The sequence below is a fragment of the Phyllostomus hastatus genome, unplaced genomic scaffold (genome assembly GCF_019186645.2).
Source record: "Phyllostomus hastatus isolate PE091 unplaced genomic scaffold, TTU_PhHast_1.1 phas_contig_98, whole genome shotgun sequence".
Classification (NCBI taxonomy): domain Eukaryota; kingdom Metazoa; phylum Chordata; class Mammalia; order Chiroptera; family Phyllostomidae; genus Phyllostomus; species Phyllostomus hastatus.
This window is the reverse complement of record NW_025333999.1, coordinates 10,324,302-10,337,456: the sequence shown is the minus strand read 5'-3', so window position 1 is coordinate 10,337,456 and position 13,155 is coordinate 10,324,302. Positions and strand designations below refer to the sequence as shown.

Below are 13,155 nucleotides of genomic sequence, written 5' to 3'. Positions count from 1 at the left end.
TAACTGCCCTGCATGTTCTTGTTCTGTGTGCCCCTTCCCCCAACTCACACCTATGGGGGAAGGGGTGAAGACATCTTAAAAACTCCTGAACACCTGAGTTCTGGACCCCATTTCAAATGCCCATTTGGGGTCCCCCCTTTTGGCTGCATCTTGTAACAAAATCAACAACAACAATAATAAAGGTAATGGAATAGACCTTTCTAGGGCTCTCATTTAAAAAATTTTTAAGTGGCTAACCTAGATGGTCACTTCCTTTTTCTGGAAAGCAATTTATTCACCTGTAACAAAAGGGGGTAAAGGATAAAAACCATGATGATTCTCAAGGTCTCTTCCAACTCTGTAACTTCAAGGCAGTTTTTCCTCAAGCTAGAGAGAGAAGCCCTGAGCTAAGTATCAGATCATGGGGTCAATCTCAGAAATCGATGTTGTTCACCTCACTGGTTCTCACAACCACTGCCTGTTTTGGGGCCATCAGCCTTCCCCAGCATAAGCGCTGATGTGGGTGATGTTTGGCTTTTACTATTTATGTGGACTTCAAGAGACTCACTGAATGAGCTTGTCTCTCAGTTTCCCCATCTGTAAAATAGGTATAGCTACTGGCAAAGTTGTAAAAATATCAAAAGTTGGGGGAAAATATCAAGCGTTGAGCAAAAATGACTAGTTCTTGTTAGGTTGTGGTATTTTCCATCATCCTTAGGAACACAAAGTAAACTACTATGTCATAAGCACATTGCGGCTCGCTGACAACCATACAACTAGGGCGGGCGGTAACCAAGCCACAGTACTAGTTACTTCTGCGACGCTGCTCTCACGCCATTCGCTGCACCAAGCTGTGCCCCTGCGATCACGCAGACGTGCGCTGCACGTAATGCCGGTCTCTCAGCACAGACCCCGCCCCGTACGCAGGCCCCGCCCCGACGTGCGCGCTCCCGGCGCGGCGGTGACGCAACGCAGGTGAGGCCAGCGGGCGGTGTGGCTGCCCGTGAGGGGCGTTGCCTTCGGAAACGGGGTCCGCGTTGCCGCCCCCGCCTCCTCTCTGTGGTGGCCGCTATGTGCTCCGCTCGCGGCTCTCCGCCCCTGGGAGCGTCAGCCGCCGAGCCAAGCGCTGCAGAACAGGTGAGGCGGGCTTCCCAGCGCAGTCTTGGGGAGGGCGGCCGGCCCAGGCTGAGACTGTTGGGCCGTGGGGCTCAGCCGGGGCGTCGAGAACCGCCGACGAGCCCATTGCCCGCGAGCCTCCCGGCTCCTGCCGCTTGTCTTGTCTGCGCCCTTGCCTGCCCAGACCACGCAGCCACATCCGGGCGCCCGGGCAACCAGTGCCCGTGACCCTGGGCGGCAGGTGCTCTCCCCCAGCCCCTAGGAGGAGAAGCCTGGCTTCGTGTTGTCGCGCCGGCTCCGATGACCACGTTGGCTTTTCCCTCTAACACGTAGTGTGGGTGGATCCGTTCCACACCGGGGAGGAACCTGGCCAAGGAGAAGGGAGATTTAGCTGCAAAGACCAGTGAGTGGTTCTCGCCGGACGCCTTATCATAACATTTACACGTTCATCGTCGATTTTGCTTTGCTCTGCTTTTACTAAATTTCATGCTTTAGATTTCTCCTTGGAAAAAATGGGCGATAAAGTCATGATGCGAACAGTGTTTCTCAGACGTGAATAATGCGTGGACACCTTTTAAAGAAACAGTTCTCTTGTTCTCTAGAATATGTACCAGAACCAGTTAGGGGAACACCGGTGCAGGGCATTTTCAGAGAACATGTATCATTGTTAGGAAAGAAAGAGATGCTTTACAATTCAGCAACTTCTGTGCTCGAAGATAAACTAGAGGTTATTAAAGAATTCTAAATTAGGGACTCAAATCCCTAGTTTAATTTCATTTTGCAGTCTTGACTCTATCCTGACGTGCATAACAACAATGCCTAATTCTCCAGCCCTGGAGAGACCTAAAAGAATCATATTCTTTATTGTCTTATATTTGGTATTATCTTATATTTGATGTTATCTTGTCTTTGTGTCAGGTTTGTTAATCGTTTTACACATTAAAAGAATTATAAAATGGAATACTAGTTTGTATAAGTAGTTTATTTCTGTATTTACTTGCTTTCTGTGTTTCTGTGACTGCTGCTTATTAAATTTGTGTTTTGCTTTCTTCTATCCCTAGAGGTAATGCATGACCTCAGCCCTTGTGTATGCAGTCTAGAGGGAAGAAACAGGCATGAGAGTTCATCCGAGCATTTATATGTTTTATTTTTATTCTCTACATATTTATTCAGCATGTTTTTTTAAAAAAATGAACATAGGTGCAGAGTGTGGGAAAACATTAGAAAGTATAACAATGTAAACTTTGCAAAGAAAAATATTGACCCCTGCCTTGAAGGAAGTGTAATGTTGAGAGCAGGACATATTAGGAGGAAGTGACATTAGTAAAGGCCTGAAACAAGAAAGATAACAGCTTGTGGGGTGGAGAAGAGACCTACCTCACTAGACCAGAAAGATGTTATCTGGGACTGAGGGGAGAACGGGGAGGTGAAATAAGATGGGATCAGTGGATGGATGGAGGTATCAGGTAGCACACAGGAAAGTAGGTGTTGGCCCCACAGGCTCCAGAAAGTTCTTCAGCTGGTCATATGTTGAAGGTAGTGTTTTACAAGAGTTGTTTCGGAAGGGTGGTGTTCACGGTGAAGGCAGAAGGAGGGTGACCTGCCTAGAGGTCTGTCTGGTGATGTCTTCTGTGGTCATGTTAGATATGTGGCTTCTTTGAGGACGACTTGATGGGACCTGAGGAATGATACCATATGTCAGCACACAGATAAGCGGGAATCAAAGTTAAGAACTTGGTGACTCCAGTCAGTGGTGATACCCTTCTTGGATGTGGCGAACTTGGGAAGTGGTGTTAGTTTTTGTCAAAGATGGTGACTGCATACTTAGACTAAATGTGTTTGTGATGACAGCCATCAGTAAACTCAGAATGTGGAACTGGAACTTGAGGAAAGTCAGAGTTGCATATTTGAGAATCTGCACAGGTGATTCAGAAAAAGTGTGACAAGAAAAAGATCTCTTAAAATGGGGACCAGAATTTTCCAAATGAATAGGGAGAGGAAGATGTTTGGGTAAGACTTAATATTGAAAAATAAATTTTTTTATTTAAAATTAAATACTTAAAAAGTATTGATCAGCGCTTGGCTGGTGTGGCTTAGTGGATTGAGTGCTGGCCTGTGAACCAAAGGGTTGCTAGTTCAATTCCCAGTAAGGGCACATGTCTTGTTTGCAGGCTAGGTCCCCAGTAGGGGGTGCTTGAGAGGCAACCCACACATTGAAGTTTCTCTCCCTCTTTCTCCCTCTCTTCCCCTCTCTCTAAAAATAAATAAAATCTTAAAAAAGAAAAATAAAATCTTTTTAAAAAGGAAAATATGGATTATAAATGCAACTACATGCATTCTTCTTAAAACGAAGAATGAATCAAATTGTTTTGATGTATTTTTCCCACAACTGAGTGCCACAGAGTATCCTTCACTTCACCTTGGCCTCTCACTCTCACAAAGACAGTTACTTACAAAAATCTACCGAAGTGTTTGTGGGTGTCTTTGATTTTTCAGGGTCCTCTTGTAACCTTTGATACTCATATCATTCTTTTTTAAAGCATCCATCGTGTCATCACACCTTTTTTTACTCAGAAGTCTAGCTCTTCCAGAGTCTTACATGTCTATGATTTTGTTTGCATATGATGAGAATTTGCTAATGTCTGTCTTACTGAATTATGCACTTTCCACCACAGGAACCATTTCACTTGGCAGGTGATTTATATTGTTTTCACTGGTTTTCTTAGGACTGTCAGTGAGAGAAATAGATGTATTTTACTCCACCAAGGAACATTGAGCTAAGGAAGGCTGCACTAGCTGAAATCGTAATGCAGTAAATGCATCTCTCTGATGATCGATGGGTCTAACACAATTTAGGTCTTTAAAAAAACATGGCATTTTATGTCATATTACTAAGACTTTGCCTCCCTAAACTTTGGAGCCAAGATTCTTGGCTGCATATACAATGAGAGTTTACATTTTAAGGTCAAATTGCCATAGTGTTTACTGCTGGGGTAATATTCAGCCATACTTTTTTCCTAAATAGAAGTAATTACTTCAGCAATTTGTAAGCTGTCCCGTTTTCTCTCTGTCCTTAAACACAAGTTTTGTAACTTACAAAAATATGTTTATCCTTTTTGTGGAAATCCTTGCATATCTCAACACAAAGTCCTAAGACAAACACCAGATTAAATAACACTTACTCAGATTGCTATGATCTTTCTAACAGTGCATCTTCTCTTTTGAAATGCATTCTCTGCTCTCCCCCTTCCAAAGTTGGCCTCTGACCTTCTGGAATCTGTTCCTATTTATCAGCCTTCATCAACTCTTCTCTCAGATCTTATAGTCCAAATAATGTAATATTGCCTTCTCTTATACTCTTGATTATTTCCTGGGTATTAGTATGTTCTCTGTGACCAGTCTGCAGACTCCTTGAAATCCAGAGTCAGGTGTGATATTTCTCAGTGCCCTTCAGTCACTTCATAGTCCTCATCATTGCATCATTAAAGGCCTTGCTTCCCCCAAGGACCTTGACTTTAGGCTGTTAACTAAAGCTTTTTTGTTGTTGTTTTTCATTTTTTAATTTTAGTTCAACTATCACAAAAAAATGTTCCAATCAGAATTCCTATATCATGAAGAGTTTTTAAGCTAGATTTTCTTTATCTGTCCTGAAGAGGATTTGATGCTGGAAACTGAAGATGTCAGTCAAAGGTAGCTTTTTAAAAATAGTTCCGTTGTTTCTTATGATGAAATTAATACACACCCTTTAAAAAATATAGACAAGCCTAGGGAACAAAATAAAGATGATCCATTATCTCACTACTCAGAAATAACTAATCACTGTTAACAATTTGGTTTCTTTCCTTCCATTTTATGTACAGTGTAAATTTTTCACTTAATATATCATGGACATCTTTCCATGTCAATAAATAGAGAGCTGCATGATCACCTTTAGTGGTCACATCATATTCTATTGCATAAATGGCCATGTTTAACTTAACTCATCCCCTGTAATAGACATTAGTTTTGAAACAGTGTTTTGCTATTATATACAATACTAGGACGAACATCTTTATACATATTTTAGTTTTAGTTTTACCCTGTTATTTTGAAGGATGAATTTCTGGAAGTATGATAGGTTGAATAGAGGGTAAGTATGTTAAAAAATTGCCATGCCTGTTACCAATATGCCCCCAGAAGATTAGTACCTGTTTAGGTTCTTCCCAGTGACCTAGCCCTCCTCCCTCCCTTGTTTGCCAAGTGTTAGCAGTCCTTAATCTCTACCAACCTGATAGTGATAAAGTCTTGTTTTTATTTATATTTCTCTCAAAACTAATGAAGCTATTTTATCAGCCATTTATTTTTCTTACTGAATTAATTTCCAGTTATCCTTGCCCATTCCAGTGTTTCTCTTATGTATTTTATTTTATGAACTTTTTATATGTAAGATATTTACCTTTTGTCACATACGTTACAACTAATTTTCCCAAGTTTTGTGTGTTTGGGAAAGGATTTTTATTTTTAAACATTCAGAAGTCTTTAACTCATGTGTAGATGTATTTTCTTTCTTTTATGGTTTGAGACACTGATATCATTGTAGAAAAGCATTACCCACTCTAAGATTATGTAAATACTTACCATATTTTTCAGACTATAAGGTGCAACCCCCCCAAAATTTGGGAGGAATAATGGTTGTTAATGCTGCTGTTGAGTTCTGTTTACATTTACATTGGTAAAATATTATTTATGTTATTAAATATTTTACCACATTTTTTGCTTCAGAATTTTTTTTCCTATTTTCCTTCTCTAAAACCTATGTGCATCTTACGGTCCAAAAAATACGGTGCCTACATTTTCATCTTACATGTTAATGGACATTTTTAATATTTAAATCTTTAAGCCATTGGAATTCTAATAAAGATAGAATGTAGTAATCTCACTATATTCAAATGCTAAAAGTAGCTTCTTTATAAAAACACATTAAAATTCATTTAAGCTCTTAGGTAATTGACATACTTTTCCTTTTTGCATAAACCTTTAAATCACAAATGTTGTTTGTCCTAAGTTTTGTGTCTGTGATACAATGTGGACACCATACTAAACCCTGAACTAATTAAAGGGATTTTTTCGCCTTTGCCAGGCAGGCCTCTGTGTGCGTGTGCGCATGTGTGTATTTCCCCCTCTACTGCATTATAAATTTAAGGGCTGGATCCATGTCTGATTCATCTTCGTATCTCCCGTTCCCAGCCATCCGTGAAGCAAACAATGGTTGTTCACCACTTGTGTGATAGGCACTGGTCACTGGGGAAACAGAAGACTAAGGGACTGTCCCTGCCAGTGAGGGGCTTGCCACGTGATGAGAAAGTCTGCCAGCCACAAGTATAATACTGCAGCCCACTACTGTGAGGAGCAAGTACTTTGGGGAGATGAAGATTAGAGTAGTCCTCACAGAGGAATTGTGGCTGACATGTGTCATGAGGATTACATAGGAACACCAACAGGTGGACCCAAAGGAGTCATTCTAGACATGCAAAGGAATGCAAGGCATTTCAGTAACTTGCAGCTTGTGTTTAATATGGCTGGAGCATAGGGTACAAATCTGTCTGCCTGTCAGGGGATGAGGCTAGAAAGATAGTCAGGGGCTAGATCAGTGCTAATGCAGAAGCTACTGCTCAACATAAACCCTTCTTAACAGCTTCAGTACAAGGATAAGGTACCAGATTTTGTGGGTTTGGATTTAAACATGCAATAGATAAAGAACATAGGTGTTTCTTGGATTGGGCCATCTTTGTGATTTTTCTTACTTCCTGGAACAGGAGGGTTCTGACTCCGGGAAGACCCCATTGTTTCTGTAATGGTGGAGGATGTTTGACTCCCAGAACACTGCCTGACCTCTGTCCCTTCAGCATGGGGAGGTGAGTAATGGTGCCTAATCCCTGCATTGGAAAACCCAAGGTTTTGGTGCCGCCGAAACAGGTTTTGAGAGGGGGAAATAATCTAAATCCCAAGTGAAAATTGTTCAGAGTTGTGCTACACTTCTATTTAATACCTTTGTTCTTTCAGGGCCCCATGGGACACCTGTCACAGAAAGAAAGTCATTAAGCCAGGTGGATTCTACAGGGTTAATGTAGTGTGTCAGAAAGGACATGTGTGTTGGCGTCTGCGAGGGGTTGTATTAAACACAGGATAACTGTCTCTAAGTCTCAGAGGTGTGGGGAAGGGGTCATAAACTGCACGGACTGGCCCAAGAGCCCACATGAACAGTAGAAACTACAAATGGAAAATTCTACTAGGTTAATAGAATACCACCTCCTTCTGTGAGTCCATAAAGCACTCTTTAAAGGGAAGTGTGTAGAAATTAAGTGTACAACCATAGAATGTATCCTAAAGTTAGCAGTTTTTTTAAGCCTAATAAAGTTTCTCTTTCCTGACATAAACTGAGAAGAAAAGTGTTTATTTGCTAAAGTGTCTCAGGAATATTTCGAGAAAAACAGAATATACATAACTCATTTATTGACTTTGTTATGAGGATGTTGTTAAAAAAATACTAATTTTCACTAAGCATCAGGGAGAAATTTGCCTTTTAATTAATTGTTAAGAAAATCTTGTTCCTTCTAAGCTATTTATATGTTTTTAATATAATGGGCAATGTGTTGGCCATGAGGATGCTCAGCCACCTATGAAGGCCTACCCGATTACATATATTCATATGTACTAAATTGTCTTTTGGTTTTATCATTCTTAAACCTGATTTTATTACAGATTTATATATGTATGTTACTGATCTCATTCTTATAAGCTGTCTCTAATATTTTGGAACAAAGCGGGATACAAATAAAATCTGCATAATTCTTTGAAGAAAGGGAAAACAGAAGGGCTTGATTCTCACTCATCTCATTTATAATATATTCATATGCTGCTTAACAAGGAGGATATGATGGGAGATATACGTTGGTAGGCCATCTCGTCATTGTGCAAACCTCACAGAATACACTTACATAAACCTAGACGGTGTAGCTACTACATATGTAGGTTATAGGTTATATTCTGTTGATCCTAGGCTGTATACCTGTACAGACGTTACTGTATAAAGCAACACAAGATTGAACCAGGCACAAGAGAAAATGATACAATCAAGGGATGCAGTAGACACGAGATGTATGAGGCTGCTGTCTTCATCACATGGGAGACTTTTTTATATAAGTAGAAAGAGTACACTCTAAAGTAATGATAAAGCCCTGACTAGCATGGCTCAGTTGGTTGGGCATCGTACTGCAAAGTGGAAGGTCACTGTTCAATTCCCAGTCAGGACACATGCCCAGGTTGCAGAGTTGGTCCCCAGTTGGGGCTCATATGAGAGGCAAGCAATCGATGTTTCTCTCTCACATTGATGTTTCTTTCCCTCTCTTTCTCCCTCCCTTCTCTCTCAAAATAAATAAAAAGAAGTCTTTTAATATGTCAAGTGATGATAAAAAATATAGTATAGTAAATACATAAACCAACACCATAGTCATTTATTATCATCATGTATTATGTATTGTATGTAATTGTATGTGCTTCACTTTATATGACCAGCAATACAGTAGGTTTGTTTATTACTCACAAACATGTGAGTAATGAGTTGTTGCACTATTATGTCACTTAAGCGATGAGAGTTTTCAGGTTTCATTATAGTTTTATGGGATCACTATCATATATGCAATCCATTGTTGACTGAAACATCATTACGCAGTGCATGACTGCAATGAGTTACGTAGCAAAATAGCAATATGGACAACACTGGGTTATAGATACCCACCGGCGGGGATGTAGGGACAGCTCAAACTGAATGTCTTGCTTTTGGATCAGTTGAGGTGAAGTTTGGAGCAGATTGCTTTAAAATCTGTTTTTTTGAAATTTCAGGATTGGCATCTCCTGTCTTTTTCCTGCTTCCTGGCATTTTAGCATCTCTCCTGTGGGGTGTCCTCGAATTCTGAATACCAATTTACGCCAAATTATTGTTATTAGTATTCTGGCTGCTGCTGTTTCACTTTTATACTTTTCTGTTGTCATAATCCGAAATAAGTATGGGCGACTATCCAGAGACAAGAAGTTTCAAAGGTAAGAGAAAAAAACATTTATTTTCAAGATGGATGTCATATATTCATTTCATGGCTTCAAGAGTTTGGGATGAGGGGGAATTTAAGGAGGCTGTGGCTACACGAAACAGATGCTGTGCTGAATACAGCAGGGCATGAAAAATTAAACTATTTGATACTGTTTAATCATTAACCACCAAATCCACATCCTAAGAGGATTTAACATAAGCTTCTTCTGTGATATCTTTAAGCTGATTTTTCAGTTATTGTTGATAGTTTGGAAGTAGTTTTGCTCTTCAGAACTTGTTTGAACTTCCTTAAAGGAATAATGACTGTATATCTGATTTAGATTATCTTTATTGCTGTCACTGGTTTTCTTCTGACTCTTTAATTTGGCAGTTGAGAAAATGGTATATTGGTGCTACTGCACAGCTTAGAAATCACTGATTTGGTATTTGTTTATTGCACTGACTCTTACGTTTAGGGTGCTTTCCTCTGTCTCAAAAGTATATGTTTATTTTTGTGAACAAGGTACTTGGCACGAGTTACTGACATTGAAGCTACAGACACTAACAACCCCAATGTGAACTATGGCATCGTGGTGGACTGTGGTAGCAGCGGGTCTCGAGTGTTTGTCTATTGCTGGCCCAGGCATAATGGCAATCCTCATGATCTGTTAGATATCAGACAAATGAGGGATAAAAACCGAAAGCCAGTGGTTATGAAAATAAAACCAGGTATGTAAGTGACAACCAGGTTCTGTCCTTTTGGCCTTTGTGGTGTCTTCCACATTTTGCCCTTTCATCCCCACAGTCATCACCCTAATTCAGAGCTCACAGCAACTGAATTGGTCTTCCTGTTTTACTTTTTTCATTTCCTTTTCTCTTTTCTATCCTCCTTGCATAAGGTGACTAACACCTTAATAAAATATCAAAAACCGTGTCTTTCTTTTGTCTCCTGCAGCATGTACCATAGTTCCTTATTCATGGTGTCTACTCACATGTTTGCGAGTTGATGTTAACTATGGAGGGATTTTTTTTTTCTATTTGGTAGCCATTGGTCTCTATCCTTAATGACAAGATAATTTCAGATAATTCATGGAAATCTGTGTTCTAATACATTGGCATATGCTTATCATTTTAAAAATTGCTGCCTCGGTATATTTCTAATCATCTAGATTATTTAATAAGGATGACCATAGAACTTAAAAGAGCTGATCTCATTATGTCCAGTTTTTAAAGATACTGCAATTTCTAAGTCAATGTGTTACAGAAAAATTGGGATGTGTCTTCCCCAGTTTAAATCAGTAGTTTTCAACCTTTTGTCTGTATCTACATCATTTCCTTGGGCAGCACCCTTCTGTAAAGAGCATTAGGAATAGAAGGTGTCAGGAGTACCTTGAAATAGGCATTTTATGTCTTGATAAGTTGATAATCACTAATGTAAAACAGTAAACCATACATCTTAGAGATTCAGCACTTTAATTTTATCTTGCCAAATGATTTAGAGAGTAAAATATTATATGTAAACAATCCAAGGAATTTATCTTTTAAAGTATTAGAGGATATTGTTAAAAAATAATTATCATAACTTATCTCCTATTTCAAAAATAAGTGAAAAGGAGCTTCAGTTTTAACATGATAGAATACCTGCCCTCATAAAACAGTTCCTAACTGCATAGACTGTGGGCCCTAGAGCCCTTCTTATTCTTCATTGAATATTCAGGCTCCGCTTCCTTCTCCGGGAACTCTGATGTTTAGGCAGCGAGGCACCAGCATAATACTCAGAAAATTCAAAAACTCAACTTCATTTTTCAGGATAAAGAGGAAACTGAATCTAAGTGTCTTATACAGGTGTTATTTTGATAGCGGAGTACACTTTTGTTAACAAAGATCATTTTTTCCTCTAAGCCTTAGTGAATGACTTAATTTTTACTTCTCTTTTTTCCATCCCTGGAATTTGTGTATCCCTAATCTAGAATTATTTTCAGTGTTAAAGTAATATTGATGAAATAAGAAATTCACCAGGATTTTAAAAACTAAAACTCACTAAAGCACCTTGCATTTCATCCAGCTTCACATACCAGATTCCATCAGTGATTAAACTACTCTCATGGAGTAGGATGAACACTTCCACACCTTGGAGTTTCCCTTTGAGAACCATAGGACAGCTACACCAGCATCCTAGGGTAAACACCAGACCCTCCTTAAAATGAGGCTTAACTTCAGTCTCTCTGATGCTGTAGGAAATGCTTTAAGTGGAAATTCAAGAACATTTTTACAGCTTTTCTCTGTCCTGAAGTATAGTCTGTCATGTATAGCATTACAGCAACACTCTAGAAATTTTCTTAATAGATTCTGGATAGTTTTGGGCTTGATGTCCATTGAAACAGTATTATATGTGGAGTCAAAAAAAGACTGGCTTTTAGTCTGTTTTCTGTTCATTGCTTTGACAAATAACTTAATTTTTCTGGGTCCATAATTTCCTAGTTTGTGAAACAGGAAGATTTGGACTTCCAGAATTCCCCTCATCTTTAATATTGTAGGCTCACTGACAAATAGAAATACTCACTTGTTACTCATTCAGCAAGTATTTGTGGAGCACATACTATTTCCTAAGCCCTGTATTAGTGCTGAGAATATACATTTGAACGAGACAGTTTGTGCCCTTGAGAAACTTGAAATTGAAAAGAGACTAGCAAGTAAATAGGTGATTTGGACAAGGCAGTGAGTGCTGCAGCTAGAAGTGAGCACAGGAGGCAAAGAGAGCTTGTCTTCAGGGTTCTGTTAGGGAGACTTCCCTCCACAGAGAAAGTAGCTCTGTGGATAAGGGGAAGTGGGTAGGGAGGCAGTGAAAGAGAAGGTTCTTCCTGGTGGAGGCAGGAGCCCTAAAGCCAGAGTGTGATGTGTTAACAGAAATTCTGTTCAGTATGGTTGAAGCCAAATGGAAGGAGTGTGGGAGGAGATACGATGGGTGAGTATGCGGGGAGTTCATGCCATTCTAGAGTTGCGCTTTATCTGGAGGGCATTGAGGAGCCCCAAGAGGATTTTAAGCCAAGAAGAGACTCCTTTGTGTTAAGGAATGGTCAGGGAATTTCATAAATGGAAAGTAGGATGTGTAGGCTGGTAGAAGGTGGAGGTATTCAGAAGAAATGAGAAGTGTAAAAACATGAGAGGAACCAAGGAGACCCAGAATGAAATCAATGAAACCCAGAACACATGCTGGAGGGAGGGAGAGGGATTTTATTCAGGATACCAGCTTGAGCCACTGGACAGCTAGAGAGAGTGGTCACTGAGATAGGTAGCAGGCAGTAAGAGCAGGTTTCCAGTGGTCATTGAGTTCAGATATGCATATGTTGAGTTTTGGAGGGCTGTGAGGACAAGCAGATGGCCTTGTCCGGTGGACAGTTACTACATACTGATCTGCAGGTTTGGGAAGGGATCTGGGTGGCTGCTGATAAGATAAATCCAAGATGTATTGATGGTGATGGCAACCACAGGAATAAGCTTGCCTGAAGAAAGTGGGAGCACATTTCCCAAGGGCAGGGATGAGCTCGTGTATAATCAATTCTGAGTGACACATAATAGGTGCTCAATGAGATCTGTGACTTTGGTGAGTGAGAATAAGAGAGAATAGCACTGAACAAAGTGTCATCATTTAAGGAAGAGAGACTGAAAGCTGTGTCAGGTGGGTGGGAAAAAACTAGGAGAGTATGGTGTATAGCTCGAATTGCTCTCAGATTAGCCACATTGAAGAAGTATAACTTACCAGCTAAAATATATACTTGTTAACAGAGGTGTCCTTTTTTGTAGGCATTTCAGAGTTTGCTACCTCTCCAGAGAAGGTCAGTGATTACATTTCTCCGCTCTTGAACTTTGCTGCAGAGCATGTGCCACGGGCAAAACACAAAGAGACCCCTCTCTACATTCTTTGCACAGCTGGAATGAGAATCCTCCCTGAAAGGTGATCCTCCATCCACACAAGGCAGTCTAGGCTGGTGGTG

General features: G+C 40.0%; 1 protein-coding gene across 4 annotated transcripts in view; it reads left to right on the top strand.

Annotated features, from left to right (window-relative positions):
• The first annotated feature begins 937 nt into the window (after positions 1 to 937).
• ENTPD4 (ectonucleoside triphosphate diphosphohydrolase 4) overlaps positions 938 to 13,155 on the top strand; it is a 35,603-nt gene continuing 23,385 nt past the window's right edge. For all 4 annotated transcript variants that reach the window (XM_045852970.1, XM_045852967.1, XM_045852968.1 and 1 more), the window contains exons 1-5: positions 938 to 1,116; positions 6,891 to 6,989; positions 8,977 to 9,174; positions 9,684 to 9,889; positions 12,965 to 13,115. In XM_045852970.1, coding sequence (XP_045708926.1) covers positions 6,982 to 6,989; positions 8,977 to 9,174; positions 9,684 to 9,889; positions 12,965 to 13,115 — 563 coding nt within the window. In that variant the 5' untranslated portion in view covers positions 938 to 1,116; positions 6,891 to 6,981. The remainder of the gene's footprint in view (positions 1,117 to 6,890; positions 6,990 to 8,976; positions 9,175 to 9,683; positions 9,890 to 12,964; positions 13,116 to 13,155) is intronic.